At 35.9% G+C, this 18,860-nt stretch overlaps 1 protein-coding gene across 3 annotated transcripts in view; it reads right to left on the bottom strand.

Moving 5' to 3' along the window:
* The window catches only part of EHBP1 (EH domain binding protein 1), a 345,442-nt gene that overhangs the window by 53,675 nt on the left and 272,907 nt on the right, over positions 1–18,860 (bottom strand). For 2 of the 3 annotated variants that reach the window (XM_012639212.1, XM_012639210.1), the window contains exon 15: positions 9,217–9,364. In XM_012639212.1, coding sequence (XP_012494666.1) covers positions 9,217–9,364 — 148 coding nt within the window. Of the gene's footprint in view, positions 1–1,076; positions 1,185–9,216; positions 9,365–18,860 lie in introns of all 3 variants that reach the window. The other variant, XM_012639213.1, reaches the window with a different exon arrangement.

Raw genomic sequence — 18,860 nt, 5'->3', positions numbered from 1 at the left:
CTACTAAAAATAGAAAGAAATTAGCCAGACAACTAAAAATATATAGAAAAAATTAGCTGGGCATGGTGGCACATGCCTATAGCCCCAGCTACTCGGGAGGCTGAGGCAGAAGGATTGCTTGAGCCAGGAGTTTGAGGTTGCTGTGAGCTAGGATGACGCCATGGCACTCTAGCCAGGGCAACAGAGTGAGACTCTGTCTCAAAAAAAAAAAAATTCTTGCTCTCACTGCCTTTAGCTTTTTTGACAGGAAAAGGTAAACATTAGGGACTTCGCCTCCTTACCTTTAAATCTAAAGAGATCACCAAAGACTTTTTATTGCTATAAGAATTCAGGTCAATAAACATTTATGGAACCCTTTGTGTATACAAAGCTTTGGATTGCTACTTGTTGCTGGGCTTATAAAGGCAATGCATATGGAACACTCATGTATTAAAAATCACCAGCAAATATCTTTATATTTTAAACAAGAACTTACAAAGGCTAATTGCCAATGTGATTTACTGATTTATTGATATAAGACATAAGATAAATTTAATGTAGTCTATGTAAGTAGTTTTCAAAGTGTCTTATTATAATCAGTTAAGTATGCATAAAATAATTTATTAACATAATATTTCAATATTTAAAGCACAAAATTTGCAAAATAATATTACAACTAAGACTATCAATTTTAATTAAATCAGAAAATCTGATTCATGGTTTAGATTTACATTTGGAGAATTCCATAAGCACTTCATATATCTCTTACAACACCACACCAAAATATTCAAGCTGAGAAGAGAACCAATTTCTGAATGCCTATAAGTTGCTTTATATAACATAAAATACAATAGTGAATCTTAGTAATAAAAGAACATAAACTACAATTTGTTATTCCAATGTTATTAAAATTTGAACATTCAACCTAAAACAAAACAACATAACATTGATGGAAGGTGGATTTAGCTAAATGATTTGTGACAGCACAAGATGTAATAAAACTACAAAAGAAATTATTATTGTTGATGAGATAATAAAAATATAACCATAAAGTTTGCCATGCAGCAGGACACGAAACATTTATAATTTGAAATTACCGGGAGTATCAAGGTCATTTTCTAAGTTAGTAAGTTCATCTCCACCTCCTACAACAAAGCCTTCAGGAATCTCCTCGTTAGTATCTATCTCAATATTATCATTTTCATCTGTAGGAACATGTAGCAATAATGTTAGTATATTATTTATATTATATATCGTTTGTGCAAAACACTAAAGAAGAAAAACCAGTATTTTAATGATAGTTATTCAAACTTGGGTCTGACACAGATAAGAAAGTTAAGAAATCAGTTTTACGTCACTTTTCACTATTGGATTAACATTTATATTTTACATTCATATGTCAAAGATGAATTACCACATCAAAGCAGACGCAAAGGTTTTGATAATTTGCCACAAGCTGTCTCTGAATCACTGAGTTCATTGAGTTCCTGTAGTTTAAAGTGTAATCTATTAATAATCTCTAATAATGGCACACAAAAATAAAGTTGGTTTGGTGAAAAGTCATCAAATAATATTTCTAAATTTCACATTTTATCATTTATTAGATATAAATGCATAAAGAAACACAGCATTCCTTATAAACTTGCAGCTATGTTTAGGTTATTTTTACGAAGGCTTGAGTGCTTTTGTGCTATTAATGACATATTATCATAAAGGCATAAGGAATAGATTAAGAGTGAGACTAGAATGTGCAGTACCTTTACACATGGAAGTTTCAGAAATAACTAAGATATTACATTTGGAAAAGATGAAGCTGGGAAAATTATTATTTAAAATTAAATATATAGGAATGAGGAAGTCATACACTATTTTTTATATCCCTAGTAAAATGTTTTAGGTCATAATTAATTAATGGAGTCAATTTTTGACCATTAAAGATTTCTAGTATATACTTTCCGTCTCCAAATCCTAGTGATGGAATTGGTTAAGTAATTTTGAATTCTATTCATTTGAAAAGGCATGACAATAATTTGATTTGCCTATTAGAGATTTAGCTTTAAATTCTGTTGTTGACAGGCAATGTATCTTTTAGAGAAATAGCTGTTTAGCCCCGGAAGTTGAGGAATACTCCTACTACTCTGCAATTCATTTCTTTACTGGGAAAACATTTGTTCCTTTTCTGAAACTTTATATCTTTAGGTTCAATTTAGGTAAATACTTACTATGAGCATTAATATTGATAACAATAATTTACATTTATTGAGGACTTCCCATCTACTGTATAAGCCATTTAGAAGAAAACAACAAAGAAATAAGATTGAGAAATGCCCTCCTGGGGGAAAAAGCATAGAGATATAAAAGTTTTTAAATGCTTTCAAAGAAATAGCTAAGGCATTATATTTGGCTGCATTATTTAAGTATAATCAGTTAGGAAATCTTTTTCTAATTAACTGTGCTTAGCACAACTATTTGACTAATTTCATAAAAGTGAGCATGCTCAACTTCACTGTCCTCATAAATTCTTCTCGAAATAATTCTGTAGTTTAACAAATTCATTCAAATATTTCCTGAGTGCTAAAAAAGGTGTTCAGAACACTTCTTCAGCATTATTCTGGGTAATTTTGAGACATTTTACTATTAATAGTTTTTAGGGATCTAGTGCAGTACTTTGTTGCTGCCAGTCAGCCTCCACTGATTATTACTGACATATCCAGGGTGAAAGTACAAAATTCAACATTCATTCATTTATTTATTTAAGAAACTTCTACCGTGTATTATATACGCAACTTGCAAAACACTGTGCTAGATGTTGAGACACCAAGTTGTATAAGACATTCGTTCTGCCTTAGAGGTATACATTCAAGTGACTATAATATCACATAGGATGGGTGTTACGTGGTAAAAATTAGGTACAGAGCAAATTCAAAAGATAAAAAAGTTACTCTTTGCCAGTGACTCCAGGAATTCTTTCTTGGAAGTGCTAACCTTTAAATTAGGTCTTGAGAAATGTATAGCGTTTCAAGAGGTACAATTGAGGGGAAGACATTACAGGCATGAAAGCAGGTTATGTTCAGAGAATGGTATAATGTCCTATTTGGCTCAAGCGTACTTAAAAAAAAATAATAGGAGGTAAAACTTGAAAGGCAAAACTGTAGAGAGCCCTGAAGGGCAGAATGCAAAGTTTAAATTTTACTTGGTGGGACTGGAGAGATACTGATACTCTAACATGATAAGCACTATGCTTTAGAAAATTAATTTAATAGTAGTCTCTATAAGCAGTTTTCAGCCAAAGTGTCTTATTATAATCAGTTGTGAGGTATGTGCAATTTATTAGTAGTAATATAAGCACTGAAGCTTATGTCTTTCATAAATTAGAGCAGCTTCAGTATTATTTCTATAATATCACTATTGCTTACATTTCCACATGCTTTCTTATGTGAAAGAAAAAGTAGTCCAGAGATTGTACATGGGAGTATACTATGCATGTGACATCATCCTTCATGCAAAATTGCCGATCTTTATGTTAAACTGGAGAACAAAAGGCTGAAGGTAGGAAATCTGGTTTGGAGACTGTTATAACCCCCAGGCAAGCAGTATGAAGAGCCTAACCTAGGATCAAAGAATTGGGAATGGGTATGACATAATTTGAAGCAATACTGAGAAGAGTAAGGGTAAGATATCACAATCGACTTTCCAGGCTGAGTGACTAGAATGATGGCATTGCTATGAAAAGAAATAGTTAAGTCTGGAAATATGGTCAGATATGGGTTCTTTCAGGTTCCTCAGATATGTAGAAAACTGTACCTCCTTTCATTACCCACTTATACTGTGCCAGGTTCTTTTCAACAGTTAATATTACACATTTCCTAACACCCATGGAAATGCATTCTTGCAGAACTAAAGTGCATGTGGGCCAGGTGTGGTGGCTCACATCTGTAATCCCAGCACTTTGGGAGGCCAACGCAGGAGGACCACTTGAGGCCAGCAGTTCAAGACCAGCCTGGGCAACACAGTGAGACCTCCATGTCTACAAACAACAAAAAAAATTAGCCAGGTGTGGTGGCACATGCCTACAGTCTTGGCTACTTGGGAGGCTAAGGAGGATGGCTTAAGCACAGGAGTTTGAGGCTGCCATAAACTATGATCAGGGCACTGCATTCCAGCCTGAGTAACAGAGCAAAATCCTATCTCTTAAAAAGGAAAAAAAAAAGTATATGCACATGTGTGTGTACATGCATGTGTATGTGTGTTTAAAGATACTACATATTAATATATATAAATGTCTTTATGGTTAACCCCTGAAAACCCAGTAGTTGAGCTAAGCAGAAAGTAAACTAGAGACCCATTGTACAACAGAAGCTGGTGTGCAAGTATGCCATGTACTGTATGTGCAGGAAAAGGTAAAAGGAGATGAGATATGCACTCAGTGTGAAAATGCATTCCAGTTGACACTGCACTATAAACAAAATAGGGATCTTAACAGTGTGATTAGTACTGTAAGTCTTACACTTTTCATTTATAGGTAAAGTTAATGAAACAAAGATATCTGGTAACAGTAAAAAAAAAAAAAAAACAAGAGAAAGAAAATCTGCAATTTTGAAAAAAGAAACTGAAGTTATCATTAAAAACATATTCAGAAAATAATTTCTCATTTATATTATGATTTTTAAGATACTCATCAAAGGTCCTCATAAAATTCATAACTTTTAAAGTTATTTTATAGAAATCAAACAAAAGATAGAAAACAATACAAATATTATATAATAATACATTAATATAAGCTGAAAAGGAAAATTATTTAAAGCCTATAAGATTTTATTTCAGCTCAACAAATTTAGATAAATCTAACTGTCATAACTGAAATAATAAGGATCATGTAGGTACACAGACATTCTCAAGGACATTTTAAAAAAACAGTTTCAGCTGGGTGCAGTGGCATAAATCTTTAATCCTAGCCACTCAGGAGGCTGAGGCAAGAGGACTGCTTAAGCCCAGGAGTTTAAGATCAGCTTGGGCAATACAGGGAGACCACAGCTCAATAAAGAAATAAATAAAAAAAACTCCACACACTTTCTTTATTCATCTGAAATGCAAAACAAAGTACACTATCTAAATCAAACAAAGAGAAGCAAAAATGTCAGTTTTAAGTTAAAAGCTCCTAATCTAACTCAAGCCAAAGTGATAAGTTATGGGAATAAATATATATATAAAAAATTAAAATATAACACACAAAATATATATCACATATAATATACTATATAACGTATGATATATAATGTATATTATATGACATATATTACATATTATATGATACATATGAATTATATCATCTTAGGACAAAGTAGCCACCTCTCTTGCAAATATGCCTATAGACCATTAACAAAAATTTAACATTTATTTGGCCAAAATAAAACCTTAAATTCCCAAGGCAGAAATTTAGGCTATATTCCCTGACCACAATACCATACAACTAAAACAAAAACACTAAACTTGTTCCCAAACATCTGTACCTTGCCAGGTAAGATTCATACAACAAAATAAACCCACAAGTTTGTTGCATATAATGAGGATTTAAAATGAGGCCATTACAAGCCTGTAACTACAAAATGATGCAGGAATTGAAAAACATGTACAATACATCACATGATCACCTGATTTTTTCATAAGCCCTACAAGTATATCAAATGGAAGATAAGTAAAAGCTAGGCTATAGCTCCTAGGACAGGTGTGATTCCGTTATTTACACAAGAATTAAGCTATTTCTGGTTGCAATAGGATGCAAGTAAGTTGCTTGAATACATGGTTATACATGACCTAAAATACCCTGCATGTATTTTCTGTGGATTCCATGAAGCTGAAGATACCTCATCTCAAACTTAGTAAATTTCCTTTTCCCACTGAGGTTGGTTACTGCTTGAGAAAAGAAAAAATAGCTTTTTCAAATGAGTTCAGGCAGTGGGTCTGAGTGATGATCATGTTCCACACATTCCCCAGGCTGTATATCCACCTTATTATGTCAGCTCTTCACTATCGTCTTCTCTGGACTACTGCTTCTAAAATCTTCCTACGCTAGTACTCCAAATAGGCTAGTCTCAAATTATTTCTCTCTTCTTTTCACATTACTCCTTAGCAAAACTATTTTTTTCAGACCTGATGATTCCTACCAGACATTGGAAGAGTAGACACTAATTTGTTAATTCTTTCCCCTGACTTATCAACCTCACCAGGGTCATTTTCACTTAGGGAATAGATTCTTGTGAACTCAAAGTGAATTTTGAATTTGCTATGCAAGGGTCAGCAAACTATAAGCCTGGGGCAAAATCCAGCCCACCACCTTCTTGGAGTAAATAACAGCCAGGCTCACTGATTCACATTGTGTTCAAGACTACTTTCAGGCTACAAGGGCAGAGTAGTTGGGACAGAGACCATATGACCTACAAAGCCTAAAGTGTTTACTCTGTCCCTTTCCAGGATCTTTGCTGAATCTTGGCCTAGCACAGTGGCTGGCACCATTCAACAGATAAATGCACATGTATGAACGGTTGAACTTCAAGCAGGAATTTTATCTTCTCCCTTATCCTAAAGCTTTCTTCCCAACTCTCAGTCTCAATAGCTATAACTTAGACCTTGCGGCCAGAGTAGACCTAGTCTGATCCATATCCCTTTATGAAGATAGGACAAGACCCACCACTGAGGATAGGGCATAAGCCTGCTCCACTTGTCTTAGGTGAACCTTAGCTCTCACTAAGAGCCTACCATCTGATATGTGGCTACTTCTAACATTCAAGGTATGCTGTTGTCCTATGGGAGAGGTGGACGGGGTCACTTTGGTCTCCTTAGGGAATATGGAACCTGACTCTTCAGCAGGTTCTCATAAGTCATCTGTCAAACTCTGCCCCATCTGCATTTCACCAGGCTTTCCCTGTTCTAGTCTGAACTTCCTTGCCAGCTCCACAGATCCAATCTTCACTTGTCCTTTTTATGCTTTGTTTACTTTATTTACTTTGATTGTTGAATGATGCCAAATTCCGGCCTTCACTTTCTCTCCTTATCAAGTAGGAAACATTCTTTGGGTTGTAACACTGACGAAGTCTTTTTGCCTTCCTGGCTTAGCCTCAACTGGGGTTGGATTATAAAGACAGGATCAACTACATAGCTGACCCATCCCACGTCATTAATTAAAGATTTTTAATTATTAGCCTTCCTAGAGTTTATAACTCATTTAGCATTTTTATCTGCTCACCACTGGAAAAAAAATATAGGATGCCTTTCCATCCTATTGTTACTTGTTCTCCTACATAGCTTTATGTACCACAGGAAGGTAGCTTCAGTAGCTTAGGACAGTCTCTCTGGAGGATAAAGAGTATGTTTTTTTCCCCTATAATTGAGAGACACAAGAGGCAAGGATTTATAAAACTTACTTAGAATATCTCGAGATTTTTGTTTGTTTGCTTTTTTTTTTAAGATAGGGTCTTGCGGCATCACCTAGGCTGGAGTGCAGTGGCCTTATTATAGCTCATTGTAATCTCAAACTCCTGGGCTCAAGCGATCCTCTTGCCTCAGCCTCCTAAGTAACTGGGTGCATGGGGTGTGCACTGCCATGCTAGGCTAACTTTTTAAAATTTTTTGTACACATGGTGTCTCACTATGTTGCCCAGGCTAGTCTCAAACTCCCAGCCTCAAGCAATCTTCCTGCCTCAGCCTCCCAAAGTGCTGGGATTACAGGTGTGAGCCACTGCACCTGGCCAATATTTGGAGTTTTTATAAGGTAAACATTTTGTTGTTAGTGATAAATGAAAGCAAATTGCCATAGCATTATATAAATGTTGCTATGAATAGTTACTGATGTAACTATAAAACTATAGTAGAGAATGTAGAAATTGCAGTAAAAATCTTGAGTAATAGGAGCTGAAAAGGTAAGATGAAGGATTTAACTAAGATATAAACATTCTGAGAAGATGAGAGAGACAGATACACAGCTGTTTGGGGAAGAAGCTTTCAGATTTATGGGATGAAAGGTTAGATGTTTTTAGGCACTAATTGTACAACAATAAACTTTTAAATATAAGGAATCAATTGAAAATAAGAGCAATAATTTTTAATTTACTGTGAAGAAACTCATCATTGACCTAGAAATAGCTTACCTTTATTTGAGCCCTCTAAGGTCTTATTCAAGTCCTCACTTGCCTACTCTTCAGGGTGAACTTAGCATTCTAAGATTAACTTAGGACATATACTTGGCATGTTTTGGTAGATAAATAGGTTAATATGCCTTTGAAATAAAAAGCCCACAGGCCTCTTGCATATACTCCTCTTAAGTAAAAATATAAAAAGTTCCAAATTAAAGATGTCCAACTTGAACACTGAAAGGCAAAATTAAAATTCTCTTTAATTATATATATATAGACATTGCCCCAACACCAAGTTTAGAATGGTCTCTGCAGGCCGGGCATGGTAGCTCATGCCTATAATCCTAGCAACTAGGAAGGTTAAGATCGCTTGAGGCACAAGAACTTGTCTCTCTAAAAAAAAAAAAAAAAAAATTAGCCGGGCATGATGGTGCATGCCTGTAGTCCTGGCTACTTGGGAGGCTGAAGCAGGAGGATGGCTTAAGCCCAGGAATTTGAGGCTGCAGTCAGCTAGGATCACACCACTACACTCCAGCCAGGGTAACAATGTAAGACCCTGTCTTTATTTAAAAAAAAAAAAATCTCTGCAGATATTGAAGACCCTCTCAAGCAAGGAGAATAAGGAGACTAAAAAAAAATTTATATGGGACTTAGTTAAAATTCTTACATCTCAGGCTATACTGCCAGAATATTGTTAAAGCTACTTTCTGAAGATTGTGTTCAAAGTGAAAATCTTTCATGCCAAAGCTCACCACTAACAGGTCTTATGACCTAGACGTTGAGGACTTAATTGTATTTTACTTATTCCTACAACAATTAATGAGGCACCATAGAGCATCACAAAACAAAGTATGAGTTTTTTACTAAAGCATATTCCAACAGAGTACTTCTTGAGTTGTTAAAAAGTAAGCCAAAAAGTTGATCTGGAAAACAGCAACAGTTATCTTCTGATTTTCTATGCCTTCTTTGGGTATTTTGCAACATATCAATAGGTTAGAAACTTTATGTTTTTGATGCAACATTTTGAAGTAAGAATAAAAAGTCCCAAAAGGTCCACTGTGGATTTCTGGGTTGTCTGCAGAATATGATACAAGATTCTTTAACTCACCTCCAGATGCCTTTGACCTTTCTTTCAACTTTTCTGCAGCCATTTCACCATAGCTGGGAAGTTCTGACATCTTCACTCCAGATCGAGCTTCTGCTATTAGCTGACGAGCTCTCTCTCTCAGCTGCCGACGTCGCTCTTCATCTTGCTGCTAAGATATATTGAACAGTTGCCAACTCAGTAATTGACAGAAATGCAATTTCATTTTCAATCTGATCATCATGATAGTAACTGGTTTACAGCATGGTGCTTGGCCCACATTATAAATAGGATGCTCTATATCAGTTGGATGTCACACCATTTTTAAAAGACATCCTAGAATCAGATTTTTTTAAACATTTACAAACTATTGTATTAAAATGTCCATTAAAAATTTAAAATGAAGTATGTTCGGCAACTATTATTAATAAAAGAATCAGGCTTACAGAAAAAAGTCACAATACTGAGAATAGAATTTCAATTAATATCTTATTTTTTAAGAATTGAATTTATTGCTAGTTTCTAATAAAGGCATAGAGCCCTGGCTAAAAGACATCTTTGATAATAGAAAATGCTGCTATACTATGTTGATCAAATACTGTATAGGAAATGGCATTTTTAGGGAGCTGAAGTAGAGTGGGAATAGTATGTCAGTATACAATTTTGATTTAAAAACTACCAACAATAATAACCCAGTAATGATGAGAAATTCTTTGCTGTAACTTCCTCTCTACCTAGATGTACACTGAGAGGAAAAATTAAAATCTAATGTGGTTTTCAATATTTAAAATAATTAGAAATTACAATTAAATAACTAAGATAGTTATTGCCTACTAAAAAGGATTATTACAAATCATACATAATCAATGTTTAATTGCTTTGTAAATTGGAAAGCATATAAAATAAGGCATTATTATGATAAAACAAAGACCCAAATAATCTGGCCCCTACATATCTTTGCAGGGTTATCTCCCCTTAACATCTCCCAATGTCCTTAAAACCTCATATATATACAGAATTGCTTGTATCACATAGCTTCCTGAACTTGTGACTTTGAATATGTCATTTCCTCTTCCTGGAATGTGCTTCTCATCTCTTCTTTAACGCGTACTCATTCTTCAAGACTCAGTTTAAATCCACCAAACCTCCCCTGACTATCCTTCCCTCCTCCCCTGCTGGTGGAATAAAGTGCTACTTCCTCTATGGTACTACAGTACTGTGTGAGTGTGATTACTTTTTAAAACAATACTTGTCAAGTTACATTACATTATAACTCTGTAGAGATGCCTCCTTCCCACTAGAATTGAGCTATTTGAAGGCAGGAACTATATCCGATTTACCTTTGTATCTCTAATCTTTAGTACATATCTTGGTACCATACTAGATACTGTAACGATTTCAAGCATGAAAACTTAATATTTACTATTTATACTCTCAGCTCAATTCTATATCTGATTTACCTTTGTATTGCCAATCTTTAGTACATACCTTGGTACCACACTAGGTGTTATAACAATTTCAAGCATGAAAACTTAATATTTATTATTTATACACTCAAAAAACATACGATATTTTAAAAAACTTATGATATAGAGGGAAAGATAAAATAGCCACAATAAGAAAGTATGATCAAAATGCTACAAGAGTTCAGAAAAAAGAAAGAACATTGTTGGGCTGAGGGACAGAAGCCATCATGGCATCATGGTTTATGAGTTGGGCTTCGAGAAGCATTTGGAAGGGGCAGAGATGGAATTGGTAGTTAAGTGGGTCAATGCAGGAGAGACTGGGAGGTAGGAACAGTACAAAGACATAGAGGCAAGAAAGTATACTGGGGGAAAAGAACATAACCTAGTTTTCCTGAACACAGGACAAAAATAGTGACAGATAAGGCAAGAAAAATAAACTTGGGGAGATACTGTAAAGGCCCTGTCCAAAAGGGTGAGATGCTTCAATTTTATTCTAAAGACAGTGGGGACCACTAAAGGTTTGTTTTTATTTTTATGTTTCTTTCTCTCTCTCCCTCTTTCTTTCTTTCTTTCTTTTAAGCCTAGGGGAATGACAAACCAGAGGCGTATTTGAGAAAGATTAATATAGCAACAGTACACAAGATTGGTTAACGTTGAGGGACTGGCAAGAGACTAGTTAGGAAGCTCTTCTAAGAGTCCAAAGAAACTGTAATGAGATACAAGACTAGGATGGTGGCAATGGGAGTAGAAAAGACAAATATAAGAAACATTTTTTTTTTTTTTTGAGATGGAGTCTCGCTCTGTCACCTGGCCTAGAGTGCCGTGGCGTCAGCCTAGCTCACAGCAACTTCAAACTCCTAGGCTCAAGCAATTCTCCTGTCTCAGCCTCCTGAGTAGCTGGGATTACAGGGGCACATGCCACCATGCTCAGCTAATTTTTTTAGTAGAGACAGGATCTTGCTCTGCTCAGGCTGGTCTTGAACTCCTGAGCTCAAGTAATCATCCTGCCTCAGCCTCCCAGAATGCTAGGATTACAGGTGTGAGCCACTGTGTCCGGCCAAAAGTAAGAAACATATTAAAGGTAGAATTGGTACCTGCACCAATTCCTGGTAACAGATTAGATCAGGAAGTAGGAAAAAAGGTGATTCAGAAGTTTTTAGATTTAGGCAACAAGTAGAACTGTGGTGCTAATAACAGAAATAGAGAAACTAAAAGAACTATAAGAAGGAAGGGAGAGGAAGTTTGGGTAAGACAGATGGTTTGAGAAGTTGGCAGGACATCTAAATAAAGATTTTAGTAGGTAGTTGAGAAGTGAAATGGATACTAGGATGTGAGGTCAAACCGTGACTAAAGAGCTAATGATGTTCTAGGAATACATGAAAGCACCTGAAGAGGTAATGTAAAGAAAAAGGAGGGCCACTGACTAAAACATGGAAAATATCTATATTTAGACCAAAAGAAGAAAAGGGCATGGAGAGAGAGGGAGAACTAGAACACTGACATATCATGAGAACCAAAGTATAATAAAAGAGGCTTTCAAGAAAAGGAGTAATCAGTTGCAGCAAATATTAGAGGTTAATAAGTCTGAAAATTTAAAAAGGGAAATCAAGCTTGGTGAACAATATCATTAGGGACAGAGTAGAAACCAGATGGGTGGAACTCAAGTCTAGACAATTCTTTTGCAAATTTTGAAGTGGCTAGAAATCAAGAAAGCTGTCAAAATTAATGGAAATAGATTAATGGGGAGTGTCAAATGGACCCAGGGACAGTGTAAAGCTCCCAGTGGACAAATTGTGACAATTTCAGAATCAAAAAGAACAATGACCACAATGAATTGAATCATTGAAATCACACATGGAATCAAGGAAAATTCAAGTCCAATATAATATCCAAAATGTAGAAGGATATAAAAACTCATTTGTTACCATTTGAGGAAGCTTTAAAAATAATTCCTAAAAATTAGTAGTTAAAGGAAAATAATCAATTAATTATCTTGTCTTTCTAGGGGGAACTGAATTTTAGGGTAACTAAATAGTCCCAATCAATGAGACAAAGCTCTACTTTATAAAATAATACAAGTTTGGCTCATGCCTATAATCCCAGCACTTTGAGAGGCCTAGGCGGGAGGATCACTTGAGGCCAGGAGTTTGAGACCAGCCTCGGCAAAACAGTGAGAGTCCATCTCTACAAAAAAATTTTAAAATTAGCCAAGTATGGTGGTGCACGCCTCTAGTCCAAGCTATTTGGGAGGCTGAGGCAAGAGGATCGCTGGAGCCCAGAATTTGGAGATTGAGCTATGATCGTGTCACTGTACTCCAGCCTGGGCAACAGAGCAAGACTCTTTCTGAAAACAAAAACAAACCCCACCCCCCCAAAAATGAAAAACAAAATAAAAACAGTTAACAAATGTCAAAAAGGGTAGAATTATAAAAACACCACTTTGCAAATCATAATGAACGATTCTGGCAAGGATTATCAACTGTTATTAAAGCTCTTAGGTAAATGTCTGATGGAGAACTGGATATTCCCGTAATGCTGCAGCAGACTGTATCTTCCAAAGATGGCCACAATAATATCTCTCATCCCACACGCTCTTCTGCAATTTGACTTTGCCATTCTCTCAATAAGTGGTGTTTAATTTTTCTGGGTCAGATTTAGTGACCTGTATGTAATCAACAGAATGCAGAAGTGTTGCAGGTGATTTCTAAGGCTAAGTCGAAAAAGGCCATACCTTTCTGCCCAGTTCTCTTGAAATTTTTGCACTCTATACTCTCTCTGGGAACCCAGGAGTCATGCTGTAAGAAGCCCGATTTACATGTAAGTGATCCAGTCAACAGTTGCAGCCAAGTTCAGCCCTGTAGTTGTCCTGGCCCAGGTACTAGACATGTGAATGAAGGTGGCTTCAGATAATCTCAGCCTCTAGCCCTTGTGAGTCATCCCTAACTGTTCGAGTCTACCCAGCTAAGGCCTCGGACAACGTGGAAGTGAGACAAAGCATCCCCACTGTGCCCGGTCTGAAGTCCTGACCCACATAATCCGTGAGCATAATAGCAAGACATTTTTTTATATCACTAAATTTGGTGTGGTTTGTTATACAGCAATAGTAATTGGAACTTATGCTTAAATAATACCACATAGATTACTTTTAGTTGCAAGGGGAAAACCTAATTTGTAAATGGAGAGATCAGAACTAGATCAGAGAATAGGGACCACACTAATCTAGGGGTTAGTTTTAACAACATTAATGTTGGGTCAACCATATGTTACACATTTTTTGAGTGAAGCACATGAAGTGCACACGACCTATAATATTCTACTCCAAATGTTTAAAGTGAATCCACTAAGCCTTTAGATATAATTTCCAGTTTATCATAAACACCAGGGATAGAGAAATGATAAATGATGTAGCAGGAAAGAAACCAAACATATCCAGAAGGTAGGATATTAGGACAACTGACCTGCTCACTTTAACAAGTCAGAGTTAGGAAAACAAACACACAACAACGAAGAACTAACCAATCATCACCACCACCACACCAACAAAATAGACTTAATAACCAGATGCAAGGTATAGTCCTAGGTTAGATACTAGTTTGGACAAAACAGCTGTAAAGGATATTGCTGAGTTAATTAGAGAAATCTGAATACGATCATAGTATTAACAGAAAGGAAATGAAACTTGACTGAAAAAAAGTTTATGCAGTAATAACTTCATTTTGTTATTCTGGCAAAATAAATGTACATATAAAAATATATGTGTCTAGGAAAAGATTTGGAAGGGTATACATAAAGTTGCCATGGTAGAGATTTCTGAGTATCAAAATGTGATATTTTAATTTTCTTTTATTTGTCTTCATTTTCTTATTTTTTTATAATACACATATACTACTCTTGTAATAAAATTATTTTTAAAAAATAATCTTGGCTCAGTGCACATGCCTGTAATCCCAGCTAGCCAGAAGGCTGAGGTGGGAGGATTATTTGAGTCCAGGACTTCAAGATTAGCCTGGGCAACGAAGGGAGACATCGGTCTAGAAAAGAAAAGAAAAGAAAACAAAAGAAAGCAGAAAAGAAGGAGAGGAGAGGAGAGGAGGAGAAGGGAAGAGAGGAGAACGGAAGAGAAGGGAAGAGAAGAGGAGAGGAGAGGAGAGGAGAGGAAGGGAGAGGAGGGGAGGGGAGGGGAGGGGAGAGGAGAGGAGAGGAGAAGAGGGCAGAGTAGAGGAGAAGGGAAGAGAAGAGAAGGGAAGAGAAGAGAAGGGAAGAGAAAAGAGAATGAGAATCTTCAGAGAAGGAAGGAAAGAGACGAGTTGGAAGGCTTCCTGGGGTGTGGACTGTGGTGGGGGCCAAAGAGGAGAAGTCTAACATTTGAGGGGAATTGTCTTAGTATTTGGAGACAAACTTATTTGTAGGCAGAGGAGCAGCATGTAGTAGGCAAGATGAGATGGAAGACACAAGAGTAATATATAAAAATCCTCTGTTCACTATAAATATTTCTGAACTTGGAAAATATTCCAGGAATAGGCTGGGCGTGGTGGCTCACACCTGTAATCCTAGCACTCTGGGAAGCCGAGGTGGGAGGATCGCTAGAGGTCAGGAGTTTGAGACCAGGCTGAGCAAGAGTGAGACCTTGTCTCTACAAAAAATAGAAAAATTATCTGGGCATGGTTGTGTGTACCTGCAGTCCCACCTTCTGGGAGACTGAGGCAGGAGGATCATTTGAGTCCAGGAGTTTGAGGCTGCAGTGAGCTATGATGAGGCCACTGCACTCTAGTCCAGGTGACAGACAGAGACCCTGTCTCAAAAAAAAAAAAAAAAAAAAAAAATACTAGGAATAAAAGAAGATGCAAGCTTGATAATGGTGATTTTGGTGATGGTTGCTGATATTTTCTGAGCTTTCATGTGCTAAGAGCTTTATATATGATATTTAATTTTCACACTCTATTTTTACCAAGGAGAATATTTATGTTTACAGTCACAAGGTCCCACAGCCAGAACTGATGCCAGAGCCAGAGTTCAGCCCAGGTCTGTTTGACTCCAGAGCCCTTTCTCTAAACCACCAAACTATTTGATTCCCAAAGTATCAAATTACATGACCAACTGAGGAAAACTGTGTTTTTACTAAACTTTCATCTTTCTAACTTAAGAAAAGTTAAGAGCACTAATAAAAACCATTATTTAATATGCCTCAGGCAACTAAGTGTAAGTAAATTTCACTGAGCGAATAATAATTTCTTAGAGTGCTAGAATTTGGTGATTCAAACTCAGATGAAATGGTCTTGGGTCATTTTATCTGAGTTGAAACAAATGATTCTATTTTTTTGAATATGAAATGGGAACCTCATTTTTTTCTCACAACTTATCACCTTCCCTTGACCTTATCCTCCCCTCAATAATACTCCCATCTGCAAATGTTTCTGAGAGCTTACCAAGAGTGCAATTTAAAGCAGGCAATCATTAATAAAACCAACTCTAAATACTAATTAGGGACATTTTATCAATTTCCATGTAAATTGTTTGTTTGTACTTATTTACCCATCATTGTTCTCCATACAATAGAAAAAATGCAAATGAACAAATCAGAATGCAGCCCTAATGGGACTTTCTGTTTATAACCATTAGCCCAGAGGTGTGCTGTAATTCAATTCTCAAGTAGCAAGATTTAGCCTCATTAACAGACTGCAAGGGCAGGTTACAACTCATAAAACCCTACAGTAAACAAAGTTTATGGACACAGCAAAAAATCTTGAGCCTGATTGACAGAATTCTAGTTCCCTATCAGATTGCCTTAATTTACTTTTCTACTAATGTCCTAACACCACAGAGACAATTTTGCTTGGGCCTAGAGCTCTTCAGTGGGATGGCATATCTGTGTTGTTTGTTTTCTCACCCTTTAACTTCCCTTAAGACAAAAAACCAACTGAGAAAATAAAAGTTAATTGTTAAGGTCATGAAGGAAAAAGAAAAGCTTGTAATTATAACAATTGATTATGCCACCAATTTTAGTTTAATTGATAGTACTAATTTCCAGTTGATTAGTCTCCAGGTTCATCATAAGTAAGACCACTTCATTTTAATTTTATATGTAGGCTCCATTTAAAGTTTTTGCTGTAATCTTTAAAGAATAGATAGCAACAAAATCTGCATTTTTTATTCAAAATAGCCATATTGTTTATGTCCAAGGATAAAATGACCAAAGTAGGGACAATGTTTATTTTATTATTTTTGATAGCATTCAGCACAAACTGCTCAAACATGTATATAATGAATATTTCTGATAATGATGGTCTGCCTAAACCTACCTCAGTACAGGAATGTGTTTTTCCTATCTGCTTTGCACATTCTACATTCAAAAAAACATAGTGATGCAGAGCTATAAATAAATCATCTGTTTACCCCATCTGCTGAAAAAAAAAAGAATCTTTTCACTAGGTTGCAGAAGTAAGGTAACTTAGAAGACCGCATCATTAAAAGGAAACTTCAAAAATCTAATACATAGGAGACCTATATATCTTTCATTAACTCACTTAGTCTAAATAAATTGAAGTTAGATTTCCTATTTCTACTAATGTGTCTAATGACATTCACCTTTTTCTACATAGTATTATTTAGAATTAGACTGAGTTGTATAGGATAATTTAGCTTTTGTAAGACAGAGGTACTCTTTGGAGAGTTTGATGGAAGTTGTATTTTGGGGAGGCTTCCCTCCCATGACTATCTTTTTACAGATTATAACAAATTTTTTAGTAAGTACTAGTTCTGTTCCCTGTGCAGTGTTTTTGCACATGTGTATATGTTGTCTCATTTACTCCTCACAACTCTGTGAGATACTTACTACCGTCTGGATTTGATAGAAACTGAATCTCACTTAAATATACTGCTCAAGGTCATACACCTTATAAATGGCAGAGTAAGAATTAAAATCAGTATCTGATTTCAAAACACTCATCCTATCTATTACATAACTGGCATTCAGAGCATTTTTCTGAGACCTTACTGTTACTCTGATTTTTTACAATCTCTGTTCTTTATGTACACTTGGGCTATACAAGTCAGTTTAAATTTCCCTTTGTGCTAGCGAATATGCACAGATGATGAGAAACTAATTTGTTTATATTCATGTAAAACTTAGGTTCCCAACCTTGAATTATAAGCCTTTAGAAAAGTGATGAATGTAACACGTTTTAGCTTTGCTTTTCTCTTTGCTAACATCTTCAGGATACAGCAAAAGTCCTGTTATGGTACAAAAGGAGACTGTATTTCAATACGATGCATTTAAGATATTCAAATAGAGAAGATGGATCAGAACTAACCACTTTGGACATAAACTGAAATAATATTTAGCCTTTTCACAGCATGTCTTCAAGTTACTATTTTCCTTATCGTTCTGAAATGGTCTACAAACTGCTATAGATAGATGCACTAGTAAAACTTGACAATTTAAGGACAAACTCTTCAAGAATAAGTAATGTAATTCCTTGTTTCCTTTCCATAAAAATGTATTGGTATGCAATTTTTATATTTCACAGTTCACCGACATCTAGGCAAGCTTTCTTCCACTGCTTCAATGGTGCTACTTTTAATTTTATCCTCCTTAGTCGTAGTAATTAAAGTGATCAGCAGTGGCATCCCAGCGGCTTTGACACAGCTACAACCCCCTAGCAGACTTCTGCTTTTAAGGGGAAGGGGAAGAAAAAGACTAGAGTTTCATTTCACAGAGAACAAGAAAATCAAGCTTCTCCAATCCTCAACTTTATTCAATTGTTCTTTCAGCAGCCTTTGGATCTTAAGAATCAAATAAAAATGGCTGCCACGGGGGGTCCTTTTTATACTTGCCGCAAATGTCACCGACTGACATTACTTTAGCTAAAATATGATGCCATGGATTTGTGAAGGTGAATTAGAACATGAGAAACTGTCAGTGTAGCTGCTGAGATCATTACCCACCCAAGGGTGTCTTTCATAACATTAGATATTTTTATTCAGTCACCTGAAAAATACAGATTGAGAAGTCTTTCTATTTAAGAAACACTTCTACACAAATTTCCATGAAGCTTCAACATAACTTTAAAAATATATTACTTCAAATAATGTAGTTTGCATCCCTACTCTTGTAAAGTTGTGTTTATAACAGAACAAAGCACTCTATTTCCACCAAAACCCCCAAAATTCCATGCCCTTTACCTTCCTCAATAACACATATCC

This window comes from Propithecus coquereli, unplaced genomic scaffold, assembly GCF_000956105.1.
Source record: "Propithecus coquereli isolate 6110/MARCELLA unplaced genomic scaffold, Pcoq_1.0 Scaffold138, whole genome shotgun sequence".
Classification (NCBI taxonomy): Eukaryota; Metazoa; Chordata; class Mammalia; order Primates; family Indriidae; genus Propithecus; species Propithecus coquereli.
Note: the sequence above shows the minus strand (reverse complement) of the source record. Positions and strands in the feature narration are given on the sequence as shown.